We start from the raw sequence: 18,722 nt of genomic DNA, 5'->3' as shown, positions 1-18,722 counted from the left end.
AGCTCTCCAGAGATCGTCCAGCCTGCGCCAGAGATCGTCCAGCCAGCGCCAGAGACCGTCCAGCCTGCGCCGGAGACCGTCCAGCCAGCGCCGGAGACCGTCCAGCCAGCGCCGGAGACCGTCCAGCCAGCGCCGGAGACCGTCCAGCCAGCGCCAGAGACCGTCCAGCCGGCGCCAGAGACCAGGATCCCACCCAGCCTCCCTCGCCCGCCTCCTCTCATCTGTCCTTGCTCTGCTCTCCTGCCCTTCAGCTCCCCTAAACCAGCCTGGTCCTTGGATCCCCGGTCTTCGCCTCACACCTCCTCCTCAGAGACACTTCCTCGGCCCTCTGTCCCATCAGCTCCCCCGTGGCTCCTACCTCCCTCAGCTCCTCCATGGCCCCTCAGTCCACCAGCTCGACCAGGCTCCCTCGACCCTCCGGACTCCCTTCGTTCCCTCGTCATCCTCCCTTCACCTTTGGACTTCCTTCCCTTTGCTCCGCACCGTCAGGTCACCCCCCCGGTTCTGTCGGACTCCTCACTCCCTCCAGTCACCCGTCAGCCCCCACTCCCTCTGGCCTCACCGTGTCCCTCTGTGCCCCTGTCGTCACTTCTGTCACCTGAGCCTACGGTGTCCCCATGGTCCCTCGGTCCCTCGTCAGCATCCGATGTCGTCTGTCCCTCTGCTTCACCCTGGTCTCCTCTACCATCTGCTCCGCCCCTGTCTGTCGGCCCCCTGGTGTTGTCAGCCCCGCTTCCATCGGCTCCACCAGGGGTCCTCCCTCCATCTGCTCCGCCCTGGTCTCACCCTCCATCTGCTCCGCCTTGGTCTCGCCCTCAGCCTGCTCCGCCCTGGTCTCGCCCTCCATCTGCTCCGCCTTGGTCTCGCCCTCAGCCTGCTCCGCCCTGGTCTCGCCCTCCATCTGCTCCGCCCTGGTCTCGCCCTCAGCCTGCTCCGCCCTGGCCACGCCCTCAGCCTGCTCCGCCCTGGCCACACCCCTCTCAGGCCCCAGTTCGTCCCCCCTCCTTCCTCTGTTCTGCGGCGTGAGGTCACGCCTCCCGGGAGGGGGGAGTTCTGTCACAGTCTTCGTCTGCACCATCCTGTCTTGTCTTCAGCACTACACTTCCCAGGATCCTCTCGTCACCCTATCCCGTGTTCACTCCCTCATCAGCCACCTGTTCCTCGTCATCGTCATCTGTTTCACCTGTCTTCACCTCATTATGTTTGATTCCTCAGTGTATTTAGTTTCCTCTGTTTCATTCTGTCCTTGTCGGTCGATGTTGTTGTTATGTAAATGTTACCCGGTGTTCCGCCTGCCTGTATCCTGTTTATTTACGATTAAACCCTTGCATTGGAGCCTTTTGGAATCTGCCTGTTCTTCTGTCTGCACCCAAACCCGTGACACCAGAGAGGATGGGTGACAGTGGCAGAAAGAAGTAACAGGAAGGGAAGATTTAACCAGCCTTGTTCAATGTTGCACAATGTTTTGGCCGTTTTTCTAAAGGTTAAAGTTCGAAACGTGTAAAATTACATTGTGTAAAATGTTGGCACACTTGCATCCATGTAATAAAGCATGTTTCTTACTTCAGTGGAATGTCTTTATTAACCTTCTTCCTAGTATTGCATTGACCAATGGGCTATATGCACGCACAAGTTCCGCATTTGACACAAGGATGCTCGTCCATTTCGATTGTGGAGATTTAAGCGGAGGAAAACCGAGGAAAACGGGATTATGGCAGAGTCTTCAAAATTTACTGTCCTCCCGTCTTTGAAATGAAACGTACATACGTTTAGATGTAATTTTACATATAGTTATGTTTATTTAATATAATTTTAAAAAGAAGCATAAACACAACGAGGGGTGTCTGTTTTATCTGTTTTTGTGACTAACGTTTCTTTATTATAACCATGGAGTATAAAATTCAATATAAATTCTCGGTATTGCATTGGACTCTACGATTGGCGGAAGTTATCGAGCATCCTTAAACCTTCACCGGAAATACCGCCGTGCATAGAGCCCCTTGGATTCTTCCTAGCTGATTGTTAAAACATGGATGTCTGATAACTTCTTACAGCTTAATGCTGGGAAAACTGTCCTGTCAATTGCATGACATTTTTATTGATGTTAATGGTGTTCAGATTAGGCCTTCAAAAACTGTGCGGAACCTGGGAGTTTTGTTTGACCCCACGTTATGCTTTCATTCACACATCAGTCAGACTGTTAAATCAAGCTTCTTTCACCTGCTATTGTTCGTATATGTCCTTCTCTTAGCTTAAACTGTTATTCATGCTTTCATAACTTCCAGATTGGACTACTGTAATCCTTTATACAGCGACCTACCCACCAAAGCAATACATCGCCTTCAAATGGCAAGGCAAGGCAAGTTTATTTATATAGCACATTTCATACACAATGGAAATTCAAAGTGCTTTACATAAAAGTAATTAAAACTATCAATATAAATAAAAACAGTTAAGAGTAAAAAATAAAATTAAGTAATACCCCTACCTGAGATGGAAGAGATCTGAAGGATAGGGGTAATATGTGTACAAAACTCTGCTGCTAGATTTGTGCCGAATTTCGACCCCTGCCAAATTATTATCCACCTAGTATTGATATGTTTAGGAGTTAGGGATTAGGATTAGGCATTCAGGTACTGATTTCAACTAGGGAGGTAATAATTTGGTAGGGGGTCGAAATTCGGCACAACACCGGAACAAGGCCGCAGGTCCAGATGGATGGCTACAGCTCCTCTTTAACCTTAGCCTAACCCAGAAGGTTCCAGTGTTGTGGAAGACATCCTGCCTTGTTCCAGTAAAAAGAAATGTCACCCATAAGTCATCAACGACTATAGACCTGTTGCCCTGACATCCCTCATCATGAAGGTCCTGGAGAGACTCCTGTTTCCCCACCTGAGTAAGCAAACTAGAACATATCAGGAACCCCTGCAGTTTGCTTATCATAGTGGATCAACCAACCCACTGTCATCTGGACAAATCAGGCAGCTCTGTGAGGTTCATGTTCTTTGGTTTCTCCAGTGCATTTAACCCTCAGGTGCTCTTCGGTCATTTCTGACCGAAAAATTTTCTGTTTTGAAATTTTAAAAATCACAGCTTCATCGGAATGTTACGAAACTTGGTGACTTTTATGGCATTGGGTATGTGAACACAAACAAAAATTGAGGTCATGATCCGAGCAGGCTAAGTGGTCGTAAAAAAAATAGTCACACTTGTGCTCTTCGGTCAAAAATGACCGACCATATGAAATGAATGGGAAATTGACAAAAACACAAAAACTTTGAGAATTTTTGTGTGTACAATCTACAAATCGGCCACGATGCAGAAAAAAAGTGCTCAGCATTGAAGGGACTTTTATACACAAAAACACCAATAAATTGTGATTAGAAAAATCTGTTTTGAATATTTAAAATCACAGCTTCTTCAGAAAATTACAAAACTTGGGGACTTTAATGGCATTGTGTATGTGAACAGACACAAAAAAAATGAGGTCATGATTCGAGCAATTTAAGTGGTCGTAAAAAAATGAGTCACACTTTTGCTCTTCTGTCAAAAATGACGACCCATAGGAAATGAATGGGAAATTGACAAAAAAAAAAAATTCTGAATTTTTGTATGTACAATCTACAAATCGGCCACAATTCTTAAAAAAAAAAAAAAAAGTACACCGCAGGAAAGGGGTGACACTCTACAACATCTAGAGTGCAAAACAGACACACCCACCAACACACACACACATACAAACACACTTTTATACACATACACACCAATACATTTTGATTACAACAAGTATGTTTTGAATTTTTAAAAATCACAGCTTCATCGCAATGTTACGAAACTTGGTGACTATTATGGCATTATGTATGTGAACACACAAAAATTTTAGGTCATGATCTGAGCATGCTAAGTGGTCTTAAAAAAATAGTCTCACTTGTGGTCTTTGGTCAAAAATGACCCCATAGGAAATGAATGGGAAATTGTAAAAAAAAAAAAAAAAATTGTGAATATTTGTTTTTTGTCATTTTTTTTTATAAGAAATAGTTTTTGAGATTGTTTCAACTATATATACAAATCCACCAACAACAACAAAAAAAATGTGTTCACATGCCTCTCCATAGAGAGCTGTAAATGGCATCTAGGTTACACCATGGTGTAATGCATGCATGATTGGTGCTAATTTTCTTCAAAAAATATTTTTTTCTGAAGGCCTAGACTCTATATTAAACTAAAATACTGCATTAATATTGTTTTGAAAAAAATAATATATATATATATATATATATATATATATAGAAAAATATATATATTCCATGGCAAAAATAAACCATAAATATTGCATAAATATTAATAAATTGAATTAAATTGTCTCAAAATACTAAATTAAATAGAATAAATATTATAGAACAAAACTAAATTGCATTGGTTTTACTGGGATGGAGAAAGTTTCATTTTTAGGTGTCCGGTCACTTTTGACCGGGAAGATAACAAGTGTGACTCCGAAACGAAGAGCACCTAAGGGTTAACATAATTCAGCCTGATTTGCTTTGTCGGAAACTCCAGAAGACACAGGTGGAGCCCTCAAAAATCGCCTGGATCAATGACTACCTGTTTGTGAGACTGAAGGATTGTGTGTCAAACCAGGTGGTCAGCAGCACAAGAGCACCACAGTGGACTATACTCTCACCAATCCTTTTCACTCGGTACACCTCAGACTTCCAGTTTAAGCCAGAGACCTGTCATCTGCAGAAATTCTCAGATGACTCTGCAATTGTCGGGTGTATCAGAATTAATTTACATCAAATAAAGACAAAAAGCTGAGTAGATGGATAGTGAAAGTTGTCAGTTTGTCAGTATATAACCTATTATCTTATTACCATCTCTGTGAAATCCTCCTCAGCATCAAACTGCAACATGTTGCAGGAAACACAGATCTTCCACACCATCTTAAATGAAAAACAAAAATTGTGCTACACAAGCAATGCTAATTTAAAGACATTTGCTGCAAGACTTTAGCACAATTTATCCCGAATATAGTCTCTTGTCAAAGGACAAGTCAGACATGGATAATTAATGGATACCTTTGCGTTCCAGAAGAGTGGCTGCAATTTTGACTATTGCGGCTGAGACCTCCTCTGTGTCTGAGCAACATAGATACTTCTACCTTGGAGAATGAGCTCTGCAACCTACAAAGAGTCAGCATAGGTGTAAAGTAACACACATTCACCCCAAGTACATATATCAATAATATCCATACCATCAAGATTAAGACTCCACAACTAGAGCCGTCCTGCTGCAGATTGTGTTTTGCAGTTTGGATCGTCCACGGGCCTTCACTGACATTTCTTGTCTTCCAAAAATGTCTGTTATTGTACAAGTCATTAGTTCAGAAACATATTCAAATACATAAGTCTACAAACACAACGAGAAAGGCTTGTTTTACATCACCTCCAATTCTGAAGAATTTTTCTCTGGTACATATTTTCATTACCGAGGACGTCTATCACAAGGAGGGATTTTTCATCCACTTTGACAATCTGTTGAAATAAAATTTATTAGTTAATCCTAAAACAATCCCTTAAGATTTTATAGACGCACCAACAACTACCAATAAAGTTTGTGATAAATACAGAATCAAGAAAAATACCACTTAAGTCCAGTGACCTCCAACGTTTACAGGATTAATCCAAGTTGAGGCTGTGGGTAACTTCATCTAAAAATCGAAGAGAGCACTTAATATCCAAAGTTCCAATATGAATGTGTATAAGGTAACATAGTCTGTAATAAAACCATATTACCTTTTGAACAACTCTGAAATGGCCACGATGAAAGACAGAGGACCACGTGGTCCCACCCATTGACATTGGTCACATTCAGATGTCTTGAAAAAAGGAAAATTACAAACAGTAAGTTTCACATAGCTATTAATATGTAGATATAGACGTATAAAAATAAACATTTTGGCTTATGGATGAACAGATAAAATACATTCCCATTTGTCAATGTCCATTGTCATGCCATACCAGTAGAACCATGAACACATGGCAGCTTGTGTTTTTAAGGTTCGTGTATGTCCTCCAATAGGTGAAGCATGAAATTCTTAAAATAAATTCATAGCCTCCTCCTTTGTCTTTATGACTCTTTTGTGACTACTAAAGAGTAGTTCTCCCTCTTTAAGTAATATTGACATAACCAATAACAAATAATACAAAATATGAACTTGTGCATATTCCTCTCAGTATTATAGACGTGCTTTGATGGTAAATACTGACCGTGAATCCTAAATTTCGAGGAGTATTTCCTTAGGCTTTGCTTTTACCCTTTATTTAGCTTTGCAGGGTATGAACCCTATTTCCTCCCACTTATTGTCCATGGTTAAACTACAGTTAGCAGAAAAATAAGTATTAATCATTTAAAAGCAAAACATTAGTCGATGTGTTTAATCTCAGTCAGATGGCGCCACACGCTAGAACGTGTAATTAACACCAGATTTAATGTTTTAACACAACATTATGCGACTTTACGACTCCACTATCTAAGAATAATGTATTGAAAATGCCAGTCAATATTTCTTGTGATTGTACAAGGCATGCAATAGGCAATGTGCATGTTATATGCAATATAATATACACCAACACTTACCGCTTGTAATCTTAGGTATGCTGAAATGGTTTAAATTGTTTAAATTTAACGTATGCGCAATTCCACAAATTTAACAACTGCGAATGCGCATTAACCGAAGGTATCCCATTCTGATGGGTATAGTGTTCAGAACACGAGCAGCAGCAGCTTATTTGCATTTAAAGGGATACACACTAAAACGGTGCTTTTTTTCACAAAAAGTGACAATTTAAACATGCTGTAAAAAAAATATTGTTGGCCATTTTCAGCTAAAACTTCACATACACACTCTAGGGACATCAAAGACTTATTTTACATTGTTAGCAGGAAATATAAATGTCTAGTTTTAGTAACGCAAGTTAAACTTACATTTTGACCCTCTGCCCCGGTTTCACAGACATGGCTTAAGGCGGGCATATACTGTGCAATGTCTGTGCGATTTCAGCAAGGTAACTACTCAAACTCAACGAGTAAATCGCATGCGATGCAAAGCCAAAGTTCAGGATTTATGTGCTCACACTGTACGGTCCGATCGTCGAGCTGCGACTTTACTGCTCACACTATACGTGTAATATCTGCGATAACCCCCTGGATTGCGCCTATTTACGTGTATGTATCCAGAGATATTGTCAAAACAAGCATCTGCTAGTATCAAGATGATTTAGCATTTTCAATTTATGCATTTAATTATTATTAGTATTATTGTATTATCATTATTAGGGGAGGCCTATAGGCTAATTTTATTATTAAATTGATCCGCTATTATAATTAATTTGCCACACAATATTTTCACAGCACATAACCAACGTGCTGTGAGGATAATAAAATATTACATAATCTTACTCCTCATTAAAAATTGTCTAAAACATTTCGGTCGATTTCAATGAATTATAGGCATATAAAATAACTATTTACAGTCTATAATATGTCCGAACATTGCCATAATTAATCATCAATGAAAATTAAAAACAGGTTTATTTCAAAAACATTGTTTGACAAATTAGTGTTACATCGCAGGTGGCTTGAAGACGGTGGGTAATATTATCCATTTTGCAACACGAACTGGAGGTAAGCAACAGTAATTTGTAGCTAGTTTGAACTACAGAACTTAAAGCTCTCCCTCTTTTCGTTTTTATTTTAATTTAATTTTTGCTGCAGATGAAATGGTTAAACTTCTGTTTTCGCGCAGGTGCAGTGAGGGAAAAAAACACTGAGTTTAGGGTAATCGGTTCGTAGCTTTGCTTCAACTGTGCGATATAGTCACGAGGAGCGACCAAAATTTCTGACATGCCAGAAATTCATCTGACCATCCAATTGTCGATCGTGAGAGGTTAATCGCCTCTCGTTTCTCCGTGTACACTGCACGACAAACGATGCACGACAAAGCAGAAAAATCGGTCCGACACGAAAAAGAGTCGCGCGAGTCAGAATTCGGCTCAAAATCGGATGAAAATCGCACAGTGTATGCCCGCCTTTACTCCAATTAGGGCATTTAAGTAGCTTTTATAAACGTGCCTTAGAAAGAAACATTACTAGTGTGCATATTGAGACAAAACAGTGGCACTGACATATCTTAAGATATATCGGTACAAGTTGCTTTCGATTAAGACAGCTAAAACATGCATTTTAGTCTGGGAATATTTTAAGCCTTGTCTGTGAAACCAGGGGTCTTTGTTTATTCCAGTAGAAGTGAGCCAGACATTCCTGACACAAATATCACTCCTGTTGATTTTGTCATCGTGGACATCGAAAGTTTGCTCTGCTTTTACCTGACATGATCTGTCATTAAGGAACCGGCATAAACTGGCATAACATTAGTTTTATTCTTCACATTGGTGGAAGAATGCGAACGCACAAAACTGCTTGTTCAACTGCTTGTTTCACTCATTTTATTTTATGGAATAAAACCATTCATAAAATTTTTCGGATGATTATCTTTATACGCTGCAACTCTCAATCTACTACAGAACTGTCTGGTCCTGATGTAGAACGCATTAAATGATTTGGTCTCACGGTCTCGCATTATATGCTGCGGATTTAATTGTGACGCATGGATTTAAATTCTTTTTATACATTTTACGTTGTTACATTTCATGCAGTTAACATTATGTCACATTTTAACTTTTTGTGTAATTTTTAAGAACTGTTTAGGATGATTTTAATAATTTGTTTAATAATTACATAAATTTACTTTTGTAACTACTTTCTATATGTATCTACAGCTGCTTTGCAACCATGCAACATTTTGAAAAGTGCTATAGAAATAAATTAAATAAATAAATGAAACATTTCCTGATATTCAAAGTGTGGTTAAGGTATTTTCTGTTTAGTTTTTAGTTTGTATTTCTTCAGTTCCTATTTTCCTTGTGTTTTCACATTTCCGTTACTATGTTCATGGTGATTATGAGCTCATCTAGATCAGCTGTGTATCCTTCATTATCTCCTCTGTGCTTTCTTTATAGGTGTACCTGTTCCATTTACCTCTTGTCACTGTTATGTGTAAATGTTTAGCCTGTTTGCCTTTCTTCTGGGTTGTGAATTAAAACTTTGTATCGGAACTAATCATCTTCGTTGTCACCGTGACATCATGATTATGAATACTTTTTATCATAAAAAATGTATTATTATAAAAAAAAATTTTTATATTCAACAAACTGAACTCAAATAGAGCTGTATTGCACATTTAATCATAACAGGTACTCAGGGGATTCAACATAATTAAATGACTGAAGTAGTACTTAAATATTTAACTAAATTAATAATTTGATTTGCAAATTGCTCATTGTTAGAGCTGCACTGTGGGCAAAACTTGCACAACAATAAAGTCTCACCTAAAAAAAAATTACAAAGCATCCTCTAAAAATTATTTCATCCTTCTCAGATTTGAAATCAGTGAGACTTCCCTAGTGAAAAAGACCTGTACCAAAATGTATTTAAAATACATTTATATAGTACAATTCATAACCATATTTACAGACATATTGCTTGAGACTTTTCGGATTAAAAGATGATAATTAAACATTTCTTAATATTAAGTCTAAAATGTTTTTAATGTCACTATTAGTAATGAACACTGTGTATAATATCAGATTTAAATGTAAGATGTTTAAAGTGTACCTAAAGTATACTTGCAATAGTTTCATTTTAGCACAGTAAACTTAAGTATATCTTTAGTTGGACCTCAGAACTATTTCTGGATAAGTGAATTAAGTACAAAATTAGTTGTTCCAATTTAGCACAAAAGTACAATTGCAGAGTATTTATAAAATGCATTGAGCCTTTTTCATGCTCAAACAGCAATATTACTAAAGGAAGCTGAAGATAGCATAATTGGTCTTCTTTCTTGTTTTTTTGTTTATTTGTGATAAATGGTGTCACCCTGTGCAAGCTGAAATGCTGTGTTTCATTACTGATGAGTTGAAAGAGTTCTTCCTCATATTTTGCTTATATCATGTTTAGTGTGGGCCTATCCTTTATAACAGTAAGTTTCCTCTGAGTCATCACTGAAGACTTTCAAAAGATTTTAAAGACTGACCTTGCTTTGGCAAGGAGTCCCTGAACATTTATCTCCTACACCATATTTTATAAAAGCTGTGTCACGCGTAGGCTACTCAATAATTTTCTTATAGACACAAACAGAAGAGAAAAACTCTGATGAAAAGTGCCCATTATTGGTATATTCACAGATACAGACAAAATTAACAATTCAATGTTTTGCTAACACATTCTGTGAGTCTGAGGAGTTTTTTAACTCAAGGTGAGCTGGAAACATCTTGGTTACTGATGTAACCCTCATTCCCTGAAGGAGGGAACAGAGATGTTATGTCCCTCCTGCCACAACCCTGAACCACTGCTGAATGTCCAGGATCCTTTAGCAAAGCATGAATGAGTGATTTAATATCCCTGTATGTCTGTAAGAGTGGCTCTGCATGCAAATCTCACTGGCCAATATCCATTCGCCTGTTTAGTTACCATTCAAAGGTGATTAGGCTCCCAGGCGAGCCACCAATACGTCATTATCGACATAACGTCAAACGTGACTGAATGGGAATCCCTGTCATACATAAAGCGGTATCCGTCAGGAGTTATTGTCACATGTCTGACCTGTCTTTGTTATGCACATGAGTGTTTGTTATGTTCGAAAAGAAGAGCCGCGCATACATATCTTGCTTCCAGCTTTGGAGCTGCAACTGGAAAAGGTTTTTCTTTCACACACCTGAGCATGTGATGATGAATGAAATGGGCTATATGCACGCATAAATTCCGCATTTGACGCAAGGATGCTCCAGGGTTGCCAACTCTCACGCATCTGGCGTGACACTCACGCATTCAGCCTCAATCTCACGGTCTCACGCTCAACATAGAAATCTCACGCTAAATTAGACATTCTTCTGGGCTGTATTTTTTTTTGTATTACAATAAGCAAGTTCAGGCTCTTAACTACTGATTGGACGCAGAGAAAAATCGCGGAAAAAGAGTACACTGACACCGACAGACTACAGAGAAGTTTACTCCTGATATGGAGCGTTTTGGCGCTTTTAAATGTGACAGAAGAACACAGTAGCGCGTCAGTTCAAACGACACGTGATACAGTTGCCTAGGCTACAACACCCACAGGGCACGAGCAAAACACTGTGTATCTGGTAATCTCCCGCTTTATATTAACAAACTGTCAACACGGGCTTTTGCGATGCACAGAGAGACGCTGCACTGCCTATGACCTTGAACGTGAGTTGAGAGCGTACATTTGCACTACGTGCCTGTCTTTTTAGCAAAAAAGATATCTTTCACTAAATATCTACAGTGGCGTAGGCCGGGGGCGTGAGGTGCTGATAGCAAACTTTGACGCGTTCGACCCGAGTTCGAATCCGGCTTTTGCCTTTTACTTTCTCTTCTCATCTGGTGTTTTCTCCAAAATAAAAGCTCAAGGGTTTATTTCTTGCAAGTGAAGAAATTAGGACAAAACTATTGTAATTTTCCTATACAATAGTGTAAGTAAAATATACTTTTGAAATATTCATTTTCATTTATACAGCAGCCTACATTTATAGACTAGGCCTATATGGGTTTTACGTAATAGGAATAATTATATAAATCGTTATTACATTATTATAATAATCGTTTGGCATCCTAAAAGAGACTGAGACTTTATATCATAAAGTCTTTATATCATAGACTTTATATCATAACTAAAAAGATGTTTGATCCCTCTTTAATGTCCAGGTACAAGTCGAGGCTTTTGCTTTGTTGAATGTCACAGTTCATGATTTGAAGCCGGTTAAAACTCTTAATTTTGAGCTCTCAAAGTGCACCAGATTGATGCATTTAACCTTAAAATGTACAAAATTTTCTTCCGGGGGAGCATGCCCCCGAACCCCCCTAGAAGGACAGAGGTCTCAATATAGTTTTACTAAATCATATGGGAAAGAACAATAATTTAGGAACTTAGTAATATCAGTAAAACTGTTAGCCTAATGCCAAATTAAAATTGGACAAACTATACATTGTCGGGATTATGGCAACGGGATTATGGCAGAGTCTTCAAAATTTACTGTCCTCCAGTCTTTGAAATGAAACGTACATACGTTTAGATGTAATTTTATATATAGTTATATTTATTTAATATAATTTTAAAAAGAAGTATAAACACAACGCGGGGTGTCTGTTTTATCTGTTTTTGTGACTTACGTTTATTTAGTATAACCATGGAGTATAAAATTCAATATAAATTCTCGGTATTGCATTGGACTCTACGATCGGCGGAAGTTATCGAGCATCCTTAATCCTTCACCGGAAATAACGCCGTGCATAGAGCCCATTGGTAGAGGTATCATGCCAACCATAACAAGGGAAAATCAGCAACCTGATGAGGAACTCTCAACTGGACATGACTCAGAGCCAAGACAACCTAGAGCTGGAGCCATTCTTCAGAGACGTTAGGAAGTTCTTTTCATCTGCTGCTGACAACATGGTATCCAAATATTCATTTGGTGATGAGCTGCTTACATATGCTGTTGTGGTAGACATAGCAAAGAGGCACTTTGTGAAATTCTATTCCCTCCGATTCTTTATCTGTCGCTTTCCTTCTATTCTGCCTGAAGAGGTCACTGTGGATCGAGTGGAAATGATTTCCGGATGCATCAAACCACCAGCTTTTATGACAGCATCATCAACAAGCGTATTGATGAGGCCTGGTGAGACATTGGCCTGTTGGAGAGGGGAGGCAAGGAGGTCTTCTCAACCTTTCAGTAGAAATGCTTGGGGTATTGGTTGTCTTCCATATCCCTGCTGATTGTGAAAGGGTTTTCAGTGTTGTTATAAAAAACAAGACCCAGTACAGAGCCAGCCTGAGCACTGACAGGAAAGGAGATCATGGCTGCAAAGTGGACAGTCTGTCACATGGAAAGCTATAGGGCTCTGCTCAAAAAGGCCAAGTTAGCAAGCTATGAGACTGTATAACAACTTCAACCTTTCATAAAAGTGTAAAATTATTATAACAAGGGGAGTGGTCTATCAATTCCTTTTCCTCAAAAGTAGCTACTACACAAAAACAGCATGATTACAAAAAACGGCACATTCACCAAAGAATAGCGTGTTGGAATTACGTAATTATACATTTGTCAAACATAACAAATCTGTTGACTTTGTTTAAAACTCAAACAAAGCAAAAACAAACAAAATATGAATAACAAAGATACTCAACAGTCCTGTCTTAGTCCTTTTCTGCTTTGGGGTAGGTAGGCAATCCAAAGTCTGGATGGAAAATAATGTCCCCAAAAAGAGAAAAAATAAATAAATCCACTGGTCCGAGGTCCCTCAAAAGGCCGCGGACTTCGAAGGATGCAGCCTATTCGTACTTCCAAGGATGCACCATGTAGCCTTCGTAGGATTTGTAATTGCGCCACCAGGTGTTCCACCAGGTGATAGGACAGCTACCATTCTACACGGCAGAACACTAACCCCAGATAGCAAACTGACATTGAATCAACGTGGAAACGACGTCTCTCATGACATTGAAACAACGTCGATTTTGCTCATCGAATTAACGTTGAACCAACGTCAGACGCGGCATTCTTCAAAGCTAAATGAAAATCGAAAATTGGTTTGCTTTCATAACGTTGAAACAACGCGTTGATTTCAAGTTGATTTTCCATTAGTTTTGAAAGAATGACGCGTCTGACGTTGGTTCAACGTTAATTCGATGAGCAAAACAATGTCAGATCAACGTTGTTTCGATGTCATATTTCCACATTGATTCAATGTCAGTTTGCTATCTGGGACGCTACTTGTTGAAATTGAGCAGGAATATATTATTTTTATCTTTTATGTTTTACTGGAGGAGATGGTGGGGATCTTTCATCCCCGGCGCCGTCGAGTGATGTATCTCCGGCTTGATGAAGACCGGTGTAGCAGTCGATTCTGTTCCCTTCAGGAATTCCTGTTCCCTTTATGCAATCATACTACAAATCGTGCGTAGTTGCCCACTTTACCATGAGGTTACCATACGCACCATCAGAATTGAATACGACAAGCACAACTGGATGTACGGGAAGCCAAAAGGTTAAAAAAGTATTTTTTTTTTTTTACTTAAAAAAAGTTGTTATTATAAGCAAGTTTTTCCTGCTCTGTCATTTCAATCAAGCTATTTTTTTTTTATTTAAACCATTGTTTGCGATTACAATATAATGTTTATCAAGGCTTTGATTAGTAGCCTATACTCGTCTAGAAAAAGACAATTTGAACCACAATAGCTTAACAATTTAATGTCACTTTATAAAATAAATAAACCTACTCGAAAATCAGTCTTTCAAAACCAGTAGGCTATCAACCAAAGGAAAAAAAACTGCAAAAACAATGGTTTCATATTTAGTTATTTATTACAAGAAGCACATTTGTAGTCATCTTCCGTCGATGGATTGCCAACACACTTTAAGTGAAACCATCTCCCACAGTCATCACAGGCAATCTATAAAAAAATAAATAAAAATATAAGATAACCAATTTTTTTAAAGGGGGTTTTAAAGCATTAGTCATGAAAGCAAAGCATTCATGATTACTTTTGAGTATGCTACACCAACCAAAAATGCTTAACCATATTTACCCAAAGAACATCTGCACTGCAATCATCTGCACATGCAGTCAATGTTTCTGCCTCTCCTTCAGAGTCGTCAAAAGTTTCTGCCTCTCCGCAAAAATGGCACAGGTCACTTAGGTCATCTATGAGGTACAGTACAATGCTGATGAAAGTGATTTACTGTACATCAAAAAACACATCAATAACATTCATGAGTTTATAAAGCCATACCAGATTGCCGGAGCAGAGTTAAAGGAATCTCCATTCTGCATTGTGTTAAATATTGCAGATCACTGGAGAAGTTTATAGTGGTATTTTGCAGAATGTGTTCTGCAAACTGAGGAAGAAACAAGAAAGATGAACTTAAGCATCATCCAATTTTAATGGACACTTAATATTTGCTACAATACTATAAATCACACACCTTCAAAGCAAACACACCACATGATATGGCATCCCTCTGAAGTGGGTGAGGCAAGGTTTCGCACACCCAGTTTGAAACCGAAATACCCTTTGACATCATCAGGGCTCTACAAACAAGATAGTATTATTTCAAGCATACAGTACAGTTTTACACAATAACACTACATATGGTGCATGAAAAATACCTTGTTGTCTCCAAACACTTTTTCTTCTTGATATCGGATTCTCCAATTGAATCAAGCAGAATGTTTTTTTTGTTGGGATGGGTATATAGCCTAAGTAACATGCAAAAAGACAACTTGATAAGGTTATATAATTGCTAGTCAGGATTAAGGGAAAATTTAAGTGAAACTGTTCTATACCACAAATACTTACAACTAGGAACCAGTGGTGGCCTTCATTTACAATACCCACTATGACCTCATAGTTTGCTGGGTCCAACTAAATATAAATAAAAAATTAGCACAAGTAAAAAAAAAAAAAAAAAGTAATTTTTTTTTTGCACTTTTGCAGGACACCTTGAGCCTTTCATGTTTTCCTTTCCACATGTCGGTCATGGCAAATGTGTCCATGTGGAATGCCTTGCCTGGTGAAGGTAAGTTGTGCTCCCTCACTTTCAGAGACAGATATGCATTTATAACCTTGACAAACATAAATGCAAAATATTAACATAGCAGATGAAAGGCTTATCTGTCAAAACCAATGAAATGTGTACCTCACTCTCCAACTCCCTTCCGGGGCCGATCCTCAAGTCTTTGTAAAACAATTTATAGGGTCCCACTCTGGACAGCAGTACATAACTGTCGTTACCAGCCCAAGCACTTTTGATATCTACAGAGGAAAACCAAAAAAAAAAGTAGTGCACTTACCACCTCACAAATATATTACAAATCAGACTAATATTGATCTATTATGAGATCTGTGAATCAACACTTACAGCGATGCACTGCGTCTGTGGTATTGGGTACCTCTGAAATCCGTGTAGGGGTGTGGGACACAGGAGAGGAAAGTGGCATTGTGGTTGAAGAATTCAACGGAGACAGGGGAGAGGACCTTGTAGATTTAGATCTAGTAGACATGTCAATTGGTAAGGATGGAGGTGATGGTGGTGGGGGCTGGTGTTCATGTGATTTGGTGATGGTGAGGTCTACTGGTGCGAGTGAAGGGCGTGACGTTTCTTGATGTGCTCTTTTGCTCTGTTTTGGTTCTTGGGTAATTCTATGGGGTATCCGGGGTGTCTCTTCTTTAAAGGGTTTGAGGTGGTCAGTGTTGATTTTGGGGAATATCTTGCCATTTTCATCCCTCAAATCTGCACTGTTTTCTTGCAAATGAACAACTTCATATGGTCCCAACTAGCTGCGCTTAAGCTTGCTCCCTTTCCTCTGTTGGGTCCGTATGTTTTTTCTTAAAACTTTCTGGCCTAAAAAAAGTGGTGCCTGATTTACCACCGCAGCCACCCTCTGTCTCCTGTCCTGTTTTTGTCTTACATTTTTTTTCACAATGTCGTCCATTTTCTCCTTCAGAGAAATGGCCTTTGAAATCGTGTCCTCTGCTATTACAGATTCCACTGTGCTGTTGACCTTTAGAAACATTGAAGATTGAAATTATTTCACTAAATTGATGCATGAGATTTATTTGGAACAATGTAAAAAAAAAAAAAAAAAAAAAAAAAAAAAATCACATACCTCATATGTCTCTGGCACCTCACAAGGATATCGTGCCTCCATACCGAACATTAAAAAGAATGGTGAGAACCAAGTTGTCAGTTGGGTCTTGGTTCTAAGACCAAACATTACTGCATCTAGGTACTCGTCCCATTTTTCTGGTCTTGTATCCACGAGTTTGCACAAGGCTCTGGAGTCATGAAAAAATGAGTAACCAATTTTCAAAGACAAATCTTTCCCTGAATATTGCATTCCCATAAAGCAACCCATAAATGAAGGTTCACCTCTGAATGGTTCCATTTAATTTTTCCACGAGCCCGTTTGTTTGTGGATGATATGGAGCACAGAGGCTTCTCTCCACATTGAGGAACCTACAGAGCTCTTCATTGATCTGTTTCCAAAACATACATTAACATTAGTGTACATAAACAAAAACAAATGCGTGAAACCATTAAATTCTCATGCATATTGAATTTATATGCCACTACATCTGCCTTGGGTTTGGTGACATCATGCCCCCAGAGGATGAGCATGAGGAGGATGATGCAGAGGATGAGGGGGAGCATGGTTTGGAGACTGTCAGTGGTGCTCCCTGGCAAGGCTGACTGCAGAGGTGTCTGCCCTGGAGGAGGTTCCCATCAACCACGACTACTTGTAACAGGCAAGTCAGAGAACTGTAAAGCTACAGTATAATGGCCAAAAGCTCAAATGAAGGTCCATAGAATGGGTTTAAATGTTGAAATATTTTACGCTTTGAATTGAAGACACAAGTTAATTTATTTTATTCTTCCCTCTTATTTAAAATTATCTCAGTGAGATGGCAGCCGTCGATTGAGTCAGCCCTGCAAACCTATTGAAACAACTTAGTGGATAGTGGAAATATGCACTCAAACACTCTGGAGCCCATCCCAGATGATGTTCCACCAGGAGGAGGTCTTACCAGGGTCTCTATTGTGGAGCCCATCCTGGCCCAGCAGCACTATCAGGGTCTACCTGTTCATTGCCTCTCCTTCTGTTGGCTGCTGGGGCTGGTGCGGCTGGGGTTGCGGCTGGGGCTGGCCCTTTAACTTGGTCAGCCACTGCTGAACTTGGCCCAGGCTTGTCGTCAGGGATGGAGGCAATTAGGACAGGGGGGTTGTTGGAAGGCCAACCAGGGGGGTTGCTGTCCCAAGACCTCATCCATGTGGACAAACCAGGGCCAAGTTGCAGCAGTGGATTTCCCGCTCACCCCCTCACCAGTCCCAGGACACTTGCAATCCTATAAGGCAGAGCACATACACCATACCTGTTGTTGACAACAAGAACACCACAATACATTACAGCAAAGATGTGTCAATTAACTTGCTTACTTTGTACTTTTTTTAAGTTGTCCCATTTTCTTTTGGCCTGCAAGGGGGTGACCTTCTGTAGCAGGTCCATTTCCTCCCGAATTCTCCTAAAAAAGGAGAAAAAGGAAAGACTTACGAAAAATATTAAGACAGGGGTGCAATCTTAACATTAGAAAAATCACACAGCAGTAAATGCATACAAAGTACCCCAGAAATAATATTCCTGGATCCTCAAGTTTGCTTAAAAACTAAGTGAAAGACCTTATTGCCTTAACTTATTCTTGTCTCATTGCTGTGGGCTTTGTACAGGGTGAGGGCTAATTTTTGCATACAATAAAATTATATACAATTATTTTACTTACACCACTATTTTAAGAAAAAGCTCAACACTAAAACTAATAACTTTTGCTTGTCTAGTAGCCTAAAATCTTCTTAATTTTTTTTTTTAAATTTATACTAGAAACAAGACGAAAAAAAACTAAGCAAGAACAGCATTTTATAATTTAGTATTTGCTTCATTTAACTATAGGGGTTCAGGGCATGGTCCATATTTATGCCTTATATTTATCGCTAGCTATTTTAATAAATGAATTCACAATACTTACATTTATAACTGAA

The 18,722-nt window shown here is 39.3% G+C and overlaps 1 protein-coding gene and 1 long non-coding RNA gene across 2 annotated transcripts; both read right to left on the bottom strand.

The window, feature by feature from the left end:
- Positions 1 to 14,473: 14,473 nt before the first annotated feature.
- Positions 14,474 to 15,398, bottom strand: LOC120492840 (uncharacterized). The gene is made up of 5 exons (XM_089130715.1): positions 15,298 to 15,398; positions 15,114 to 15,219; positions 14,921 to 15,026; positions 14,717 to 14,832; positions 14,474 to 14,581 (listed from the first exon to the last, which is right to left on the bottom strand). Exons 1-5 carry the CDS (start codon positions 15,396 to 15,398, stop codon positions 14,486 to 14,488), a joined length of 525 nt encoding a protein of 174 aa, XP_088986841.1. The 3' UTR covers positions 14,474 to 14,485.
- A 16-nt stretch (positions 15,399 to 15,414) lies between these two features.
- LOC148981332 (uncharacterized) lies at positions 15,415 to 18,028 on the bottom strand. The gene is made up of 6 exons (XR_016168617.1): positions 17,061 to 18,028; positions 16,798 to 16,966; positions 16,050 to 16,692; positions 15,828 to 15,943; positions 15,631 to 15,753; positions 15,415 to 15,553 (listed from the first exon to the last, which is right to left on the bottom strand). It is a non-coding gene; the product is annotated as an uncharacterized LOC148981332 (long non-coding RNA).
- Positions 18,029 to 18,722: the final 694 nt, after the last annotated feature.

The sequence above is a fragment of the Pimephales promelas genome, chromosome 5 (genome assembly GCF_988280905.1).
Source record: "Pimephales promelas chromosome 5, fPimPro1.hap1.1, whole genome shotgun sequence".
NCBI classification, from domain to species: domain Eukaryota; kingdom Metazoa; phylum Chordata; class Actinopteri; order Cypriniformes; family Leuciscidae; genus Pimephales; species Pimephales promelas.
This window is presented reverse-complemented; position numbering and strand designations above follow the sequence as displayed.

Bases quoted from the DNA above. Each gene is read 5' to 3' on its own strand.
- LOC120492840 (XM_089130715.1), bottom strand. From the start codon at position 15,398: ATGTTACTTAGGCTATATACCCATCCCAACAAAAAAAACATTCTGCTT. The intron at 15,027-15,113 runs GTGTGTGATTTA...TTTCTTCCTCAG, and splicing joins GTGGTGTGTTTGCTTTGAAG to TTTGCAGAACACATTCTGCA. The intron at 14,582-14,716 runs GTAAATATGGTT...ATTTTTTTATAG, and splicing joins GCAGTGCAGATGTTCTTTGG to ATTGCCTGTGATGACTGTGG.